Below are 13481 nucleotides of genomic sequence, written 5' to 3'. Positions count from 1 at the left end.
CGGCTCCCAGACAGTCAAACCAGCAGCAGGCTCATCTGCCAGCTCTGCTGTCCTCGGCTCTGACACAACAACCTGACACATCAGGGCCACCCTGATGCCTTAGAGATGCATTTACCCAAAAAGAAGGCAGACTCCACAGGCATGGAGGTGACCCTTCATGCCTTTGAGAAGGTCACAAAGGCCTCGGCAGAGGCACAAGACATAACCCAAGTTTCTTGCTCTCTAGCCACTTTCTCTCCCTATTTTGTAGCACCTGAAGGGACTCCAGGAGCGCTGTGTCTATTCCAGCACTGAGGAAATCACAGCTACAGGTCAGCCACGGCACACAGCCTCATGTAGGACAGGCCAGAAATGCACAGAAAAAACAGACTAAACCCATTCCTCCCTTGCACATAGGGGAAGTGGAGATGGAAAAAATAAAAATTTATGGAAGAAATTAAAGCTGAGCTTCAGTGAGCAAAGTGACTAACCTAGGTGGTTCGCTGATATTTCAGAGTGATAAACACCTTTAGTATTCTTTAGGACATAGTAAAAGTGCTAGGCATGGCTGGGGAACCTGTGAGTACAAGCTCTGCACTTCTGGAGAATGACAAATACACCAGGAGACAGAGCATACACTGACAATGTTGCACTGAAGCATTTCTTTGCTGATGTACTTCTAAAATAAGAGAAAATAAAATGCTGAAATAACAAGGCTCAGCACTGCTTACTTGTATGCCGCACTGCTTACTTGTATGCAGCAGAGAAGTTACATGCTCTGGGCTCAGAAGACGAGCCGTACGAGATTCCTTTTAAACAGTGGTTAACTCAGTGTTACATCAGGGATTAATGACACCTGGCCCCTGCCACTGTGCCTGCACATGGCTATGGAGAAGACTATGAAGCTAGAGCATTTTCATTTTAAAATTATTTTGAATATGACCTTTCACTACTCAAAGACAAAAGGTTTCCCATAAATGTTTATTTTCATTATTTCCCCAAGTTTTCCTTCCCCCTCACCCCCATCACACTGCAGGCAAAACAACAACCAAGCAAACACTGGCTCCCTCAGCTTGCCTCCTCCCTGTTGACAGCTCTGCTTTTGAGATCTCTGATACAATCCAGGAATAGATCCCCACAAGATAAGACAACCCCAAATCACATGGCTTCAGTGGCACCACACCTACAGGAGCAGCTCCCAAACTTGTGAGCTCCTGATGACATGAGGGATACCCTGATCCCACGGGAGGGCAAAGCCACACATGGTGCAGAGTCCTCTTATTGCTCAGCATAGTGTCTCTGGGAGCAAACATGGTATCCACAAGCCAGGAACAAATTTAGCTCCTGAGGGGAGGGACAGTACTGTACAGCACCTGAAGCCGACATAGCCATATCTGTAGGGGTACACCCTTCCCACGGAGAGAGAGAGAGGAAAGGAGAGAAATGGAAAGAGACAGAGAGAGCAGGATCAAGCAAGCAGAGGAGCTCACAAGCCTTCAGGAACATGTACCAGTGCATTGCACTGGGTGTTTGACTCTGTTGGAGCACCAAAATGGTCTAGACCCGCAGCGGTATCCCCCAGCCATGGTGGGAGCGCTGACCCCACCGCCCATCTGGCCCTCCATACCGTGCTGGCTCCCATTCCACGCCTCAGCCTCCAGATTGCTCATAGCAGAGTCTCCCACAGAGTTTTTCCTCTCTTCCTGCTTTTCCTCCTAGACATGAGCACAGACAAAACAAAAACCCAGGTCTGCACAGAGATTTAGGCTGCGTGTTGTCCCCTCACACCAGTGCCAAGGGCCTTACTGTGCCTCCATGACGTCCCTGATTTGACCAATGCTAGGTCCAGAAATAGGCTGCAAGAGAATCTGATGATGGGAGGGTGTAGGGGATTTTGGTGCTCAGTGGTAACAATCACACCTGGAATGGACCCGCTATAGTCAGGGCTGGCAAGCAGACCTTCCTTGCCTTGTCAAAGTCTCTCCTTTCCAGGACACACAGCACACAGACAGAGAATCCCTTACTTCAACGCTTGCTTTGGTGGTCCAGACTCAAAAGAGTAGCTAAGAGTGCTCGATGGCTACAGCCCAGCCTGGACATGTCTAGCACTGCCCAGCCCACGGTAGACAAGCCAAACAGCCAACCCAGTGTTAGAAGCCCTGATGCTCCATACATTCAAGTCTTTTGGGCCTTAAGAGCCAGTGGGTTACCCCTTTACCTACAGCTGACACACCCCAAAAACTATTGATGAGAACTGCGCACACTCACAGTGCACATGGGGTGGCCTATGGCTCCCCCTTGACATTGGCATATCTGCCCACACGCCCTCCCTGCCCTCATCCTACCATTTGCTCAGATTCATATTCTTCCTCTGAAGGGCTCTGATAGTCCTTCCTCTTTCTTTTCTTCACCGGCTTGAGGATTTCGGTGGCATTGGTGCTGCTAGCAGAGTTTTCCACAATGACGGACCTGCACAGAGGAAGGGAGGGTAAAGCACTGTGGCATAGCATGTGACACTGGCTGGGGTATTGGTAAGGTAGGGGCTGCTGGAGAATCACTGTCCACCCGTTTCTTACTCACACATGCTCTCCTGACTAATGTATGCGCTCCTCAGCACACAAGTTAGCAAGAGTTAGAACCAGGGACAGGTCACAGTTATCCTCACACACTTGGGTGTCAGAAATCAGTCTGAACACAGGGATGGATCAAAAGGGGTCTAGTTTTGTAACAAGGCTCTAAGCTGCACTAGAATCACACAGAGATGCTGGAAATCGAGTCCCAGGAGTCACACATTGGTCAGCAGAGTGGCTGGGAATGCCCCTGTGACCCATGCCTCCCATTGCTGCTCAGCCTGGAAGCACCCACTGCAGCAAGCTCCTGCAGCAGCCCTGCTCCAGCAGATACGTGTTCATGAGGCCACAAATTGGCCAGGAGAAAATCTGGCTCCTGTGCTTCCTGCATGCTTCCCCTGCGACAAGTCTTCATCCCCTCACTCTGCAGCCAGGGCACTCTGCCTACAGGAATGAGGGGAACAAGAGGGATCCCCTAGAGGCAGATGTGCTCACATCCCTTGCTGGAGCACATGGCCCAAGGGAAGGAGGGCAGATGGATGGATATGGCTCTGCATGGCGCAGACTCCCCTTCCTTTACCTCTCTTTGAACTGCTGGTGACAGTGCTCGCTGCAGAAGCCCCTGCCTTCCCGGGCCCCATCCCACACGTGTCTCCGGCCACAGGTATCGCAGTGGCACATGCTTTCTGCTGTGGGCAGCTTGCTCTGCTCCGGCACATCTGGGAGGAGAGAGGAGCAGCAGTGAGGCACGAGGTGTAGCAAAGGAAGGAGAGCAGAAGCAGGAGACATTTGCCTCACTCAGGGACCACAGCAGACAGCATGTGCTGGATGGTGGTACCCACCCCTCAAGTGCCACCACGGTGCCCTTACCAATAGCCACAGTAGGATTGTCTCTGCTGGTGGGTGCCACCTCTGAGTCCCCATCTTTCTCTGTGTGACCCTCCTTTAGGGCTTCCACTGGAGGTATCTTATCAGCACTCACCACCTTCAGTGTCCCATACTCATTTATTCGAAACTATATCATTGAACCAAAAAACAAAGAAGAGTTAACAAGGAGAACAGAAATGTAACTCGATAGCTTGTGGGTGCAGCTGAGCTCTGAGAATGAGGGACATGGTTTGGTCATCAGTGTGTCCAACAAGAGGACAGCTCTTCGAGGACAGAGATGAGTACAGCACCCCAGTCTCCTGTGATGGTGCCCCTGCCTGCAGCCTGTGCTGGACACACTGTGGGCACTCAGGTGACCAGCTGGCAGAATAGCTGCAGGATGGCTGGAGCTGGCAGGTGGATGACTGGAGGATGCGGTGCCCTGAGGCTGAGAAGCAGCTGAGAAACGGGTGCATTTTCTGCAAGCTATGCCATGCACTGAGGGGTATCCCTGAAGGCACCCTCTGCCTGCTGAGTGCTGCTCCCAAGGTGAGTGCAGGAGCTGGGTGAGAGCCAGCTCCATGGCACAGTTTGGAAAGGAAAGATGTCCTGCATAGCACGTAGCACCACTGTGCCTCCCTGTGAAGACCTGTTGCAGCCCCCAGGCACCGTATGTGAGCTCTGCTAAGCTCCCAGGATAGGAGGGGCATAGGGATGGGGCACAAGAAGAGCCCGAACAGCTGAGGGATCCTCCAGCAGGGGTGCAGGTACTGTCAGGGGCCACGTCCCATCCTGGTGGTGCCCACCTGGCACAGGCTGGGGGACTTACAAGGTCAAGGAGCTCCAGGGAGTGGCAGAGGGGACAAACACAGTGGCCCAGGGCTGAACTTACCCGCAGGTTACTCCCAGGCAAAGTAGCCACCCCATCTTTCCACTCCAGCACACGGACTGTGCTGCAAGTCTGCACCCCACTGATCTGGGGAACGACAGTAGCTGTGATCGGCTCATTCCCTGTTCCCCTCTCTGGCCTCTCGGCCCCTGTGCTTCTCTGTGGTTCCCGGGGGAATCGCTGGATTTCTAAGGTGCTCGTGGGAAGGCTGATGGTAGTGGCATTTGCTTGAGAAGGGAAGAAAGGAGACAAACAACCAGAGGCATACACAGAACACTTTGCTAGTGCAAACAAGGCTCAAAGGAAGCACAAAATCACAGAGGACATGGTCTCCCAGGGCTGTGCTGTGGGCCACAAGCAGTCAGAGTGACCCAAAAAATCTGCGGCCAGCAATGGCTTATGGTGGGGGGTGGCACCAACACTATCCACATTCAAGGGGTTCTACTTCAGCTTGATCTCGGCCTCTTTTCGTGACCAGAATGCTCTGGTGTAGCAGGAATGTCCTGGTGAGCTCCTGGACTGCAACTTCAGTTTAAAACTTCCAGTTTAGTTACATTTCAAAGGAACGTGTTGTGTAGATCAGGGTCTCACTCCAGTGAGAACTGAGGCACCAGCAGCAGGAAAAACTGGAAGATCTGCTTCTAAAGAACACCCCTGATCTCATCTAACACACATCCATGCTTTGTCCACATATCTCCTGAAAGACACCTGTCAGCTGGGCTGAAAATGGTCCCAATTTTCAAGAAGGGTAAGAAGGACGACCCTCGAAATTACAGGCCTGTCAGTCTCACTACAGTGCCTGATAAAACTATGGAGAAGGTTATTCTCGGAGTTACTGGAAAACACTGGAGAGGCAACAGTTATCAGTCACAGCCAACGCAGGTTCACAAGCCGACCAAGGAGAAAGCCAGTAGATGTGGGGTTTTAGTATTTTAGCAAAGCTTTTGATACTGTCTCTCACAGTATCCTTCTGGACAAAGTGTCCAGCACAGAGCTCAACTAGTCCATCATATGTTGGGTGAACAATTGGCTGATGGTTGGGCTCAGAAACTTACAGACTGGTGGCCATCACCAGTGGGGTTCCCCAGGGCACTGTTTTAGGGTCGGTGCTCTTTAATGTTTTTATAAATTATGTTTATGCAGGAATCGAATGTACATTAAGTAAGTTTATTGATGACACTAAGTTTGGAGGAGCTGTGGACTTGCTCAAGGGTTGAGAGGCCTAACAGAGAGAACTGGATGGACCAGAGACCTGGGCAATCACAAAGTGTATGAAATCTAACAAGAGTAACAGCTGGATTCTGCACCTGGGATGGGGTAATCCAGTTATATGTAGGAACAGGGGGACGAGCCCCAGTGGGAGCTAGCAGTGCCGTGGCAGCCCCAAGGGCCAGCCCTGTCCTGGGGGGCATCAGGCCCAGCATTGCTGGCTGGATGAGGGGGGTCTGTCCCCCTCTGCTCTGCTCTGGGGCAGCTTCACCTCAAGTCCTGGGGGCAGTTTGGGCACCTCAGCACATGAAGAACATCAGAGGGCTCGAGTGTGTCCAGAGGAGGGGGACCAGGATAGGGAAAGGGTTTGAGGGCAGGACTTAGGAGGAGCAGCTGAGGCCACTTGGCCCATTGAGTTCAGAGAAGAGAAGCCGAGGGGTGACCCCATCACAGTCTGCACCCTCCTCACGGGGGGCAGCGCAGGCAGGGGCTGAGCTCCTCTCTCTGGGGCCAGTGATGGGACACAAGGAGGTGGAATGCAGGTGCATCACAGGAAGTTCAGATGGGATATTAGGAAAAGGTTCCTCACCCAGAGAGTGGTTGGTCCCTGGAACAGGCTCACCAGGGAAGTGGTCGCAGCAGCAAGGCTGCCAGAGCTCAGGGAGCATCCGTCTCCACTGTTGCCAGTGGACAACAGCCTTATGGTTTAGTTCTAGGTGGTCCAGCCCGGACAAGGGAGTTGGACTTGATCCTTATGGGTCCCTTCCAGCTTGAGGTATTCTGTGATTCTGTGATATTGCAGCAGCCCAGGAGCCCACAGCCCTGCAGGGCAGAGACCCAGCACGTTGTGCTGCCCTCCAGATACCAGGGCTTTGGCTTAAAACTCAGGAAGTTTTGATTGACCACAAACCATCCAAGTGATGCGGAATAGCCACAGAGAACCTTTAAAATGGCAACAGCAGCACGGCTTTGCCTCCCAGGATTTGGGAGGAGCACAGACACACAAGGAGTGTGAGGTATCAGTGCGTGGGGAGAAGGCTGGGGAGACACCAGTTGGAGAGGACTGTTCCACATACCTGGTATGATGAAGGCAGTGGTTGGCAGGTGGGTGCTCTGCACAGTGCTCTCGGGGGTGACCACATGGACGCTGACCTCCCCAGCAGCATTGCCCTTTGTGTTCCTCACCACCTCCATCTCTGCCCTGCTGTCCATCGCCTTGCCTGGGCACAGAGCAAGGCACTGCAGGAAAGAAATCAAGTTGGGTACCAGTACAAACACAACAAAGGAGTGAGAAAGTGACTGCAGAGATAGGTCTCTCCCTTTCCACCATCTCCCAGCAGAAATCCCTTCAAGGTGTATTAAAGGCCCACGCGACCCAACACAGAACAACACGAAGGTCACAGCTGGCATCAACATGACCCCGTAAAGCCCCTGTTGTGAGATCCCACCTCAGACCCTGCAAATGCCAAGGGTTTTTTCTTACCTGGCACCACCATAAGATGGTATGAGGACGGTAGGTCCACAAGATGCTCCCGGTTCCTCCAGGTGCCTACACTACTCCAATGCAGACTGTGACTGAGGGCTGGCAAATGCTACCCTGGAGCAGGCAGAGGTCCATGAAGTTTCCCTTCCAGCTCTCCTGTTGGAGCGTCACCCTTGATCTTTTACCTACCTACAAGAAAGAATTTCACAAGTGCCAGGATTTGATGGGGGGAACAGGGCGAGTCAGGGGAACTTGATGCCTTCTGCATGCAGTTTCTCACAGGACTGGTGATGTTCGACCTCTTAAGACATGAATTTCAAGGAGTGGGCAAAGTGTCAAGGCCCTGAGGGCACTATTGAGTCTTACTGGCTGTGATCAGCCTCCCCTGGGACCCCCACCCATGGGCCCAGGGACTCCAAGTTGCAGCAGTGCAGTCTCCAGCAGGTCTGGTAGCAGTGGGACTGACCTCCTGGCTGGAATCCTGGCTTGATCTCAGGCCTTGCCTGAGCTCCAAGGGACATGGCCACAGTGCCCCTCCAGCTGCTTTCCTTGGTTCCCTGTCCCTGGGGAGCAGCTGGCCCTGCTGTGTCCCAGCTGCCAGGATGGTACCTGCACCAGGATGTCCCCAGACCAGGGCCTGCCTGCAAGCCCAAGAGAGGGGCAGTGTTGCCTCCTGGTGCCCAGGGCACGCCGGCGAGGGAGGGCTCTCGGGGCTGCCCTAGTGAACAATGCAACGGACATGCGTGGCCAGGCAAAAACCCAGCAGCATCCCCAGATGTGCTCAGGAAAGTCAGACCTCTCCATGCCTACTGAAAATGATGGCCCAGGTGTCCTAGAGACTCCTGAAGTCTGAGGATGCTGAGTGAGGGATGGATTTTGGACCTGCCCTGTTTCCCACACCTTCTTCAAAGCCCTTGTTGCCAGGATGGAGGCAAGGGCTGCTATGAGGCTACAGAGGGCTACAGAGGGGACCATGGCCATTTCTTGGTTCCTTTTGATGCAATTTCATTTTGAAAGGAAAGACAGCCATGTGGAAAACAAGATAATCACTTTGCTGACGTGGGGTTAAGTCTGGAATTTTAAAACCTGAGACATTAGGATAAAGGTGTGACAACCGGAGGGTAAAGAGTGGAGATGGTATGCTCACATGAGGGGAAGATCTACTTTGTCTTCTCTCTCCCAGTGCTGTCAGGTTTGTGACCACAAACACCTGATGCTCAGCTGACAGACAGCATAGACCTTCCAGGCCCTTCTGGCACAGGAAAGCACTGTTAAGTGTCAGAAGACCTGAAGAAACTGAGCAACTCAGCTGGACACCAGATTCCAACTGAAAGCCAAAATGAATTTGGCAGCTAGCCTGTTCTGGTGCTTCCTAATATCCACTAGGAATCTATCTGCTTTCTCAGGCACTCAAATCCAATCAATCCTTTATTCATCACTTGAGTTAAAAGGTTCAAGGACAACTCCTCATTTTGTGTGAGCTGTTGGCTGGTTTTTTTTAACTTAAACAGAAATTGGTACCAGAAATGCCTAGAAAGGAAGAAAAATAATTAGATCCAGTGCTCTCAGATTGGACAATGCTCCAACTCATCTCCATCCAGAAACCTATGACACAATAGCAAATACTTGCACAGGAAGTGCCCTGCAGTAATCGTCACGTTTTCAACACTCTCCAAACCCTTGTGGGGCTGTACCAATGCTGTCAGGACTGGTTCTCCCAGGCCTTACGAGTTTGGCATATGAATGAACAGAATGAATCTGGATTATAGATTGGGTGCTATGCCTTAAACTGGAAGAACTAAACAATGGAGATTTAGGACTTAAACTACAGACAATCCATCCTCCAACAACCTCCTGGAAAAGGCCTCACTGCACCGAAGGGCAAGTCCCAGCACTGCACCACAGCTGGGCATCCCAGTTCAGAGGGTCAGGAGCCCTCCAAGTGGCCTGAGGGAGGCAGACAAGCCCATCCAACTGCTCTACAGTTGGACTCAGTGATCTTAGAGGTGTTCTCAGAGGTGTTCTCCAACCTTAATCATTCTACCACAAACTGTCCCTCCTGTTCCTCTTATCTGCCCCTCAGCAGTGGTGTCCATGCTTTCCGCGGCACCTCTGGCCAGAGCACTAGACCCTTGCTGGTAGGTCAGGTGTGAGCATGACACGACGGCTGGGCTGCAGAGCTCCATCCCCACCTGCAGGAATGTGAATCAGGATTGGAGATATTGTTTGCAGCTCACAGTTTTTAAAGCCTGGTATAAAAATCTCTGGAAGCCCAACCTGAAGCATCCCAGGTCAGGAACACTACATATGGAAAAAGGGAGAAAAGAACAAGTATCTGTACGGGGGATCACCCACAGCTATGATCTGTCTTAGCATCACTGTCACAGAAGGAGAAAGGCACTGGCACACATCTGCTCCCAAGAGCAGAAAAAGTGTCATGGAGAGGTTGCCCACAGCTGAGACAAGTCTGGTGGCTTCAGCCCTTGGAGCCAGAGCACAGGGAGGTACCATTGCCCCAGAGATCACTTCAAGAGATCTGCTGCAAGTCCTGCAATGACCTGTATTACCACAGGGTATTCAGGAACCAGAGGAGGTCTCTAATTCAAGCTTCTGCTCCCAGCAGGGTCAGCTGTGTGATCAGACCAGGTTGTTCAGGGCTTTATCCGGCCCAGTCTTGAAAACCTACCGGGATGGAATCCTGCAACTTAGCACAATAATTAGCAAACCAAACTAACACGTTCCCTTGGATATTAGGAAAAGATTCTTCCCCTTTCCTAATTTGCCCCTAGGTGGTTGGGCACCGGAACAGGCTCTCCAGGGCAGTGGTCACAGCCCCAAGGCTTCCAAAGCTCAAGGAGTGTTTGGACAACACTCTCAGGGACATGGTGGGATTGTTGGGGAGTCCTGTGCAGGGCCAGAGGTTCGACTCGATGATCCTTGTTCTCAGGATATTCTATAACTCTTTCTGTTGGCTGCTCTAGACAATGAACAAAAGCTTTATTTATTTATTTATTTATTTAATTAATTAATTAATTAATTTATCTGGGATTTTAAAAAGCTTTTGGCTTACGCATATCACAGTGACGTCTGATAAAACTCTGCTCACCTGGACAAGACCGGATCAGGCCAACACTTTGCAGTCTTCAAAATCCCACCAGCCAACTTTTAAAGAGTAACTGTGGAGCTACAGCTATTTTGGCCTTAACAGTGACTCCCCAAATTCTCCATTTTATCTTGTATTGGGTGTAACTCCACAAGTGTTACAGAGGGTGCAGGTGAGCCCCACACCCCAGCCAGCCAGCCATTCATTCCACAAGGTCTCCACACACCCACCCCTTCTGCCTTCTGCTGAGGGACAGCCAAGGACATTGAGCAAGCAACCCAGGGGCTTGGAAAGGACTTCTATGGCTGCTATACACGTGAGTAACACATGTACACATGAGCCTCCAGCTCTGCCATGGTCCCACACCCACCCTCTCCCAAAACCATGTCAAAGCCAGGGAATGATCCACTGTTTGGAGAGGAGGGAGACGCTACATGCAACGGGCCACAGAAGAGCATGAAGAAAAGCAGCTTCCAGCACAGAGCTGCTGCACAGCCCCGTCAGTGCCTTATAAAGCACAATCTGCTCAAAAGAGGTGTTTCTTTTCATCACAAGATTGGCTTAAAATAATAATAATTCAAACAATATTAACATGCATTGGCTTTGTGGTTTCTTGAATTTTTAAATACTTCTGAAGCCTGCACTGGTACATGCTGGGGAGGGCAGGTAAGGCCATGGGAATCCTGGGGGTTACAGGATGCCTATGAGCCAGTAACGTGCTCCTGCAGCAAAGGAGGAGGATAGTGTACTGGACTGCAGTGGGAGCAGCGTCACAGCTGCTGGAGGCTGGGGACCCTTCCCCTCTGCTCTGCACTGCTGAGGCCACCCCCGGAGTGCTGGGCCCAGAGCTGGGCTGCCCAGTACAAGAGACTGGGACAGACTGGAGAGAGTCCAGCACAGGGCCATGAAGGTGATGGAGGGACTGGAGCATCTCTGTCATGAGGAGAGGCTGAGAGAGCTGGGACTGCCCAGCCCAGAGCAGAGCAGGCTCAGGGGATCTCATCTGTGTGGATAAATACCTGGAGGGAGGGTGCAGAAAGGACAGGGCCAGGCTCTGCTCAGCAGTGCCCAGGAACAGACCCAGGGGCCATGGGCACAAACTGACACACAGGAGGGGCCCTCTGAGCATCAGGACACACTTTTCCACTGTGAGGGTGGCTGAGCACTGGTGCAGGTGCTCAGGGAGGTGGTGGAGTCTCCATCTGTGGAGAGACTCAAAAGCCGCCTGGGCACATCCTGGGCAGCCGGCTCTGGGTGGCCCTGAGGAAGCAGGGACTGGGCAAGGTGACCTCCAGAAGTGCCTCCAACCTCACCCAGCCTGTGATTCTGTGAATTTCTTTCAGAAATCTCCTCAGTCATAGCAGAGAACTTTCCCATCCTTACCATCAGTTGAGGTATGATTATTAATTACCTCCAGTGGCAAAATTGAGCCTTTAAAAAAGACCACCAGCTGAGATCACGCTAAACATGCAAGCACTGCAGAGACCAGCTAGGCTGGGAGCTGTTCCCTTGGATCTTCCCCTGTCTTCTGGTATTGCCATGGGCAGGTGTTTAGGAGGCTAACAGCACTGTAGAAAGTATTTGCTTTATATACACACAGGCAAACTCAGGAACACCCTTGGCACAGGCAGGTGTCCCAGCGGAGAAAGACAATCCTACCTCTTCCCTTCCCAATCTGACTGCTACTTCAAAGCCAGGAGGCAACGTCTCCTCTGGAACAAACCATGGGCACAAAGTACTGCTCCTGTGTTCTGCTGCAGCATGGTGGAATGGGCCGTGGAATTTATCAACATCTCAAAACCAGATGAAATGTTCCTCTGCGCAGTAAAAGCCCAATCATGCTGCACATTTCAAAATAGTAAACAGATTCTGTGAAAATGGAGATCAGAGGGAGAAGGGCAATAAAGCAGCAAGCTTTAGCTTCAGACACAGCTGACAAAGCAGAGCCACTCAGGCTGAGTTTTCACCTGCTGTCCCAGGAGTGTCACCACCACCAGGATTAGCTTTTGGGCCTGTGGATCCACACAGAGCCACAGGTGGGGAGAATGAAGAGTTACAGTGATCTCCTGTGCCACTCCAAGGGGCTCAGGGTGACACCATCCAAGCTCAACACTGAGGCCAGAAGGCAGCATGAAGCCTGGGCGCTCCAGCTGGGTGCAAACCCCTGGCCCAGCCACCCCTGAGAGGCACAACAGGGACACCCACACCTACCTTCCACTGCTCCCTGATAGCACCAGCCCTGCTGCAGCATCCAGCCCTGCAATAGTTAGGGATATTCTTCCACAAGTTACACTTATAAGTATGCGGAAACATCAAAAGATGATGGATACCTGATCCTGAAATATTTCTAAATGTCTCATCTTTTATCTTCTTTTATAACTAGTAAAGAAATAAATCCACAACCTTTTCCTAGCCCACGAGGAGCACTGTCTCCATAGCCTGGGCTATGCACTGCCTGCCAGACTGAACCTAAGCCCTCTACACTGCAGGACCCTATCCAGGGCTGCAGCAGTGTCACCTCCAGGCTCCGGGACAGCACCAGCTCACAGTGTTTGAGAAACACCTGAAGTAACATGGTCAAGCGTCCAGACTGAAAGGGGCTTCCAACCTCCGTGTGTCCCAGAGAGGATCCCTTGGGAAAGCCAGGGAAGTCCAGTGCGGTTCCCTGTCTCTGTGGAGAGGGCTGGGCAGCGCCTCGCAGCTGCAGCCCAAGCAGGGCGCAGGCACCCGGCGGGACCCGAGCCTGGTCCGGAGAGATAAGCACGGTAGTGTTCCTGTGAGATACCCCCGGGGCGGCGGCCCTGGGCAAACACACTGCGCTGCACACGGTGTCACGGTCCAGCTCCGGCCCCTCCGCGCCGCTCCACCCCGGCTCCGGCCCCGCCGCCGCGGGCACAGAGGATGCCGGAGCGTCCATCCCCTCCGTCCCCGGGCCCGCTCGCCCGGCCGGAGCCTCGCCCGTGCGGGAACCGGGATGCGGCGATGCCGGGCGGGGATGCAGCGAGCCCGGGCCGGCGGTGCCCGGCCGCGCTTCTTACCTGCCCCCGGCCGGACGCTGCTCCGAGCCCCGGCGGCGCTGCCCGGCCCGGCCTGGCCCGGGGTGCGGGGGGCGCGGAGCGGGAGGGGCGCGGGGCCGGTCCGAGTGTGCGCGGGGAGCGCGGGGAGGGGGCGGCTCAGCCCGCGCCGTCGCCGTGGAAACGCGCGGGGCCGCATCCGCAGGGCCGTGCTCGGCCCCGCCGCAGCTTTTCGGGGGGATGCGGGGAAAGGGGGGGAGTCGTCATGGCAACGCTGTTAGACGGGACAGGGGGCTGAGAGCAACAAGGTGCTGCTTGGACTGAAGCCCTTCGTCTATGGAAACGAAGGTTGGGAGAAAGCTGGAGG

At 53.0% G+C, this 13481-nt stretch overlaps 1 protein-coding gene across 2 annotated transcripts in view; it reads right to left on the bottom strand.

Annotated features, from left to right (window-relative positions):
- The window catches only part of L3MBTL1 (L3MBTL1, histone methyl-lysine binding protein), a 30793-nt gene extending 17604 nt beyond the window's left edge, over positions 1-13189 (bottom strand). For both annotated transcript variants that reach the window (XM_027664060.1, XM_027664061.1), the window contains exons 1-8: positions 13139-13189; positions 6998-7186; positions 6591-6753; positions 4309-4532; positions 3420-3564; positions 3130-3268; positions 2325-2448; positions 1607-1694 (exon numbers count right to left, since the gene is read on the bottom strand). In XM_027664060.1, coding sequence (XP_027519861.1) covers positions 1607-1694; positions 2325-2448; positions 3130-3268; positions 3420-3564; positions 4309-4532; positions 6591-6726 — 856 coding nt within the window. In that variant the 5' untranslated portion in view covers positions 6727-6753; positions 6998-7186; positions 13139-13189. The remainder of the gene's footprint in view (positions 1-1606; positions 1695-2324; positions 2449-3129; positions 3269-3419; positions 3565-4308; positions 4533-6590; positions 6754-6997; positions 7187-13138) is intronic.
- Positions 13190-13481: the final 292 nt, after the last annotated feature.

This window comes from Corapipo altera, unplaced genomic scaffold (assembly GCF_003945725.1).
Source record: "Corapipo altera isolate COAL_440 unplaced genomic scaffold, ASM394572v1 110, whole genome shotgun sequence".
Lineage (NCBI taxonomy): Eukaryota > Metazoa > Chordata > Aves > Passeriformes > Pipridae > Corapipo > Corapipo altera.
This window is presented reverse-complemented; position numbering and strand designations above follow the sequence as displayed.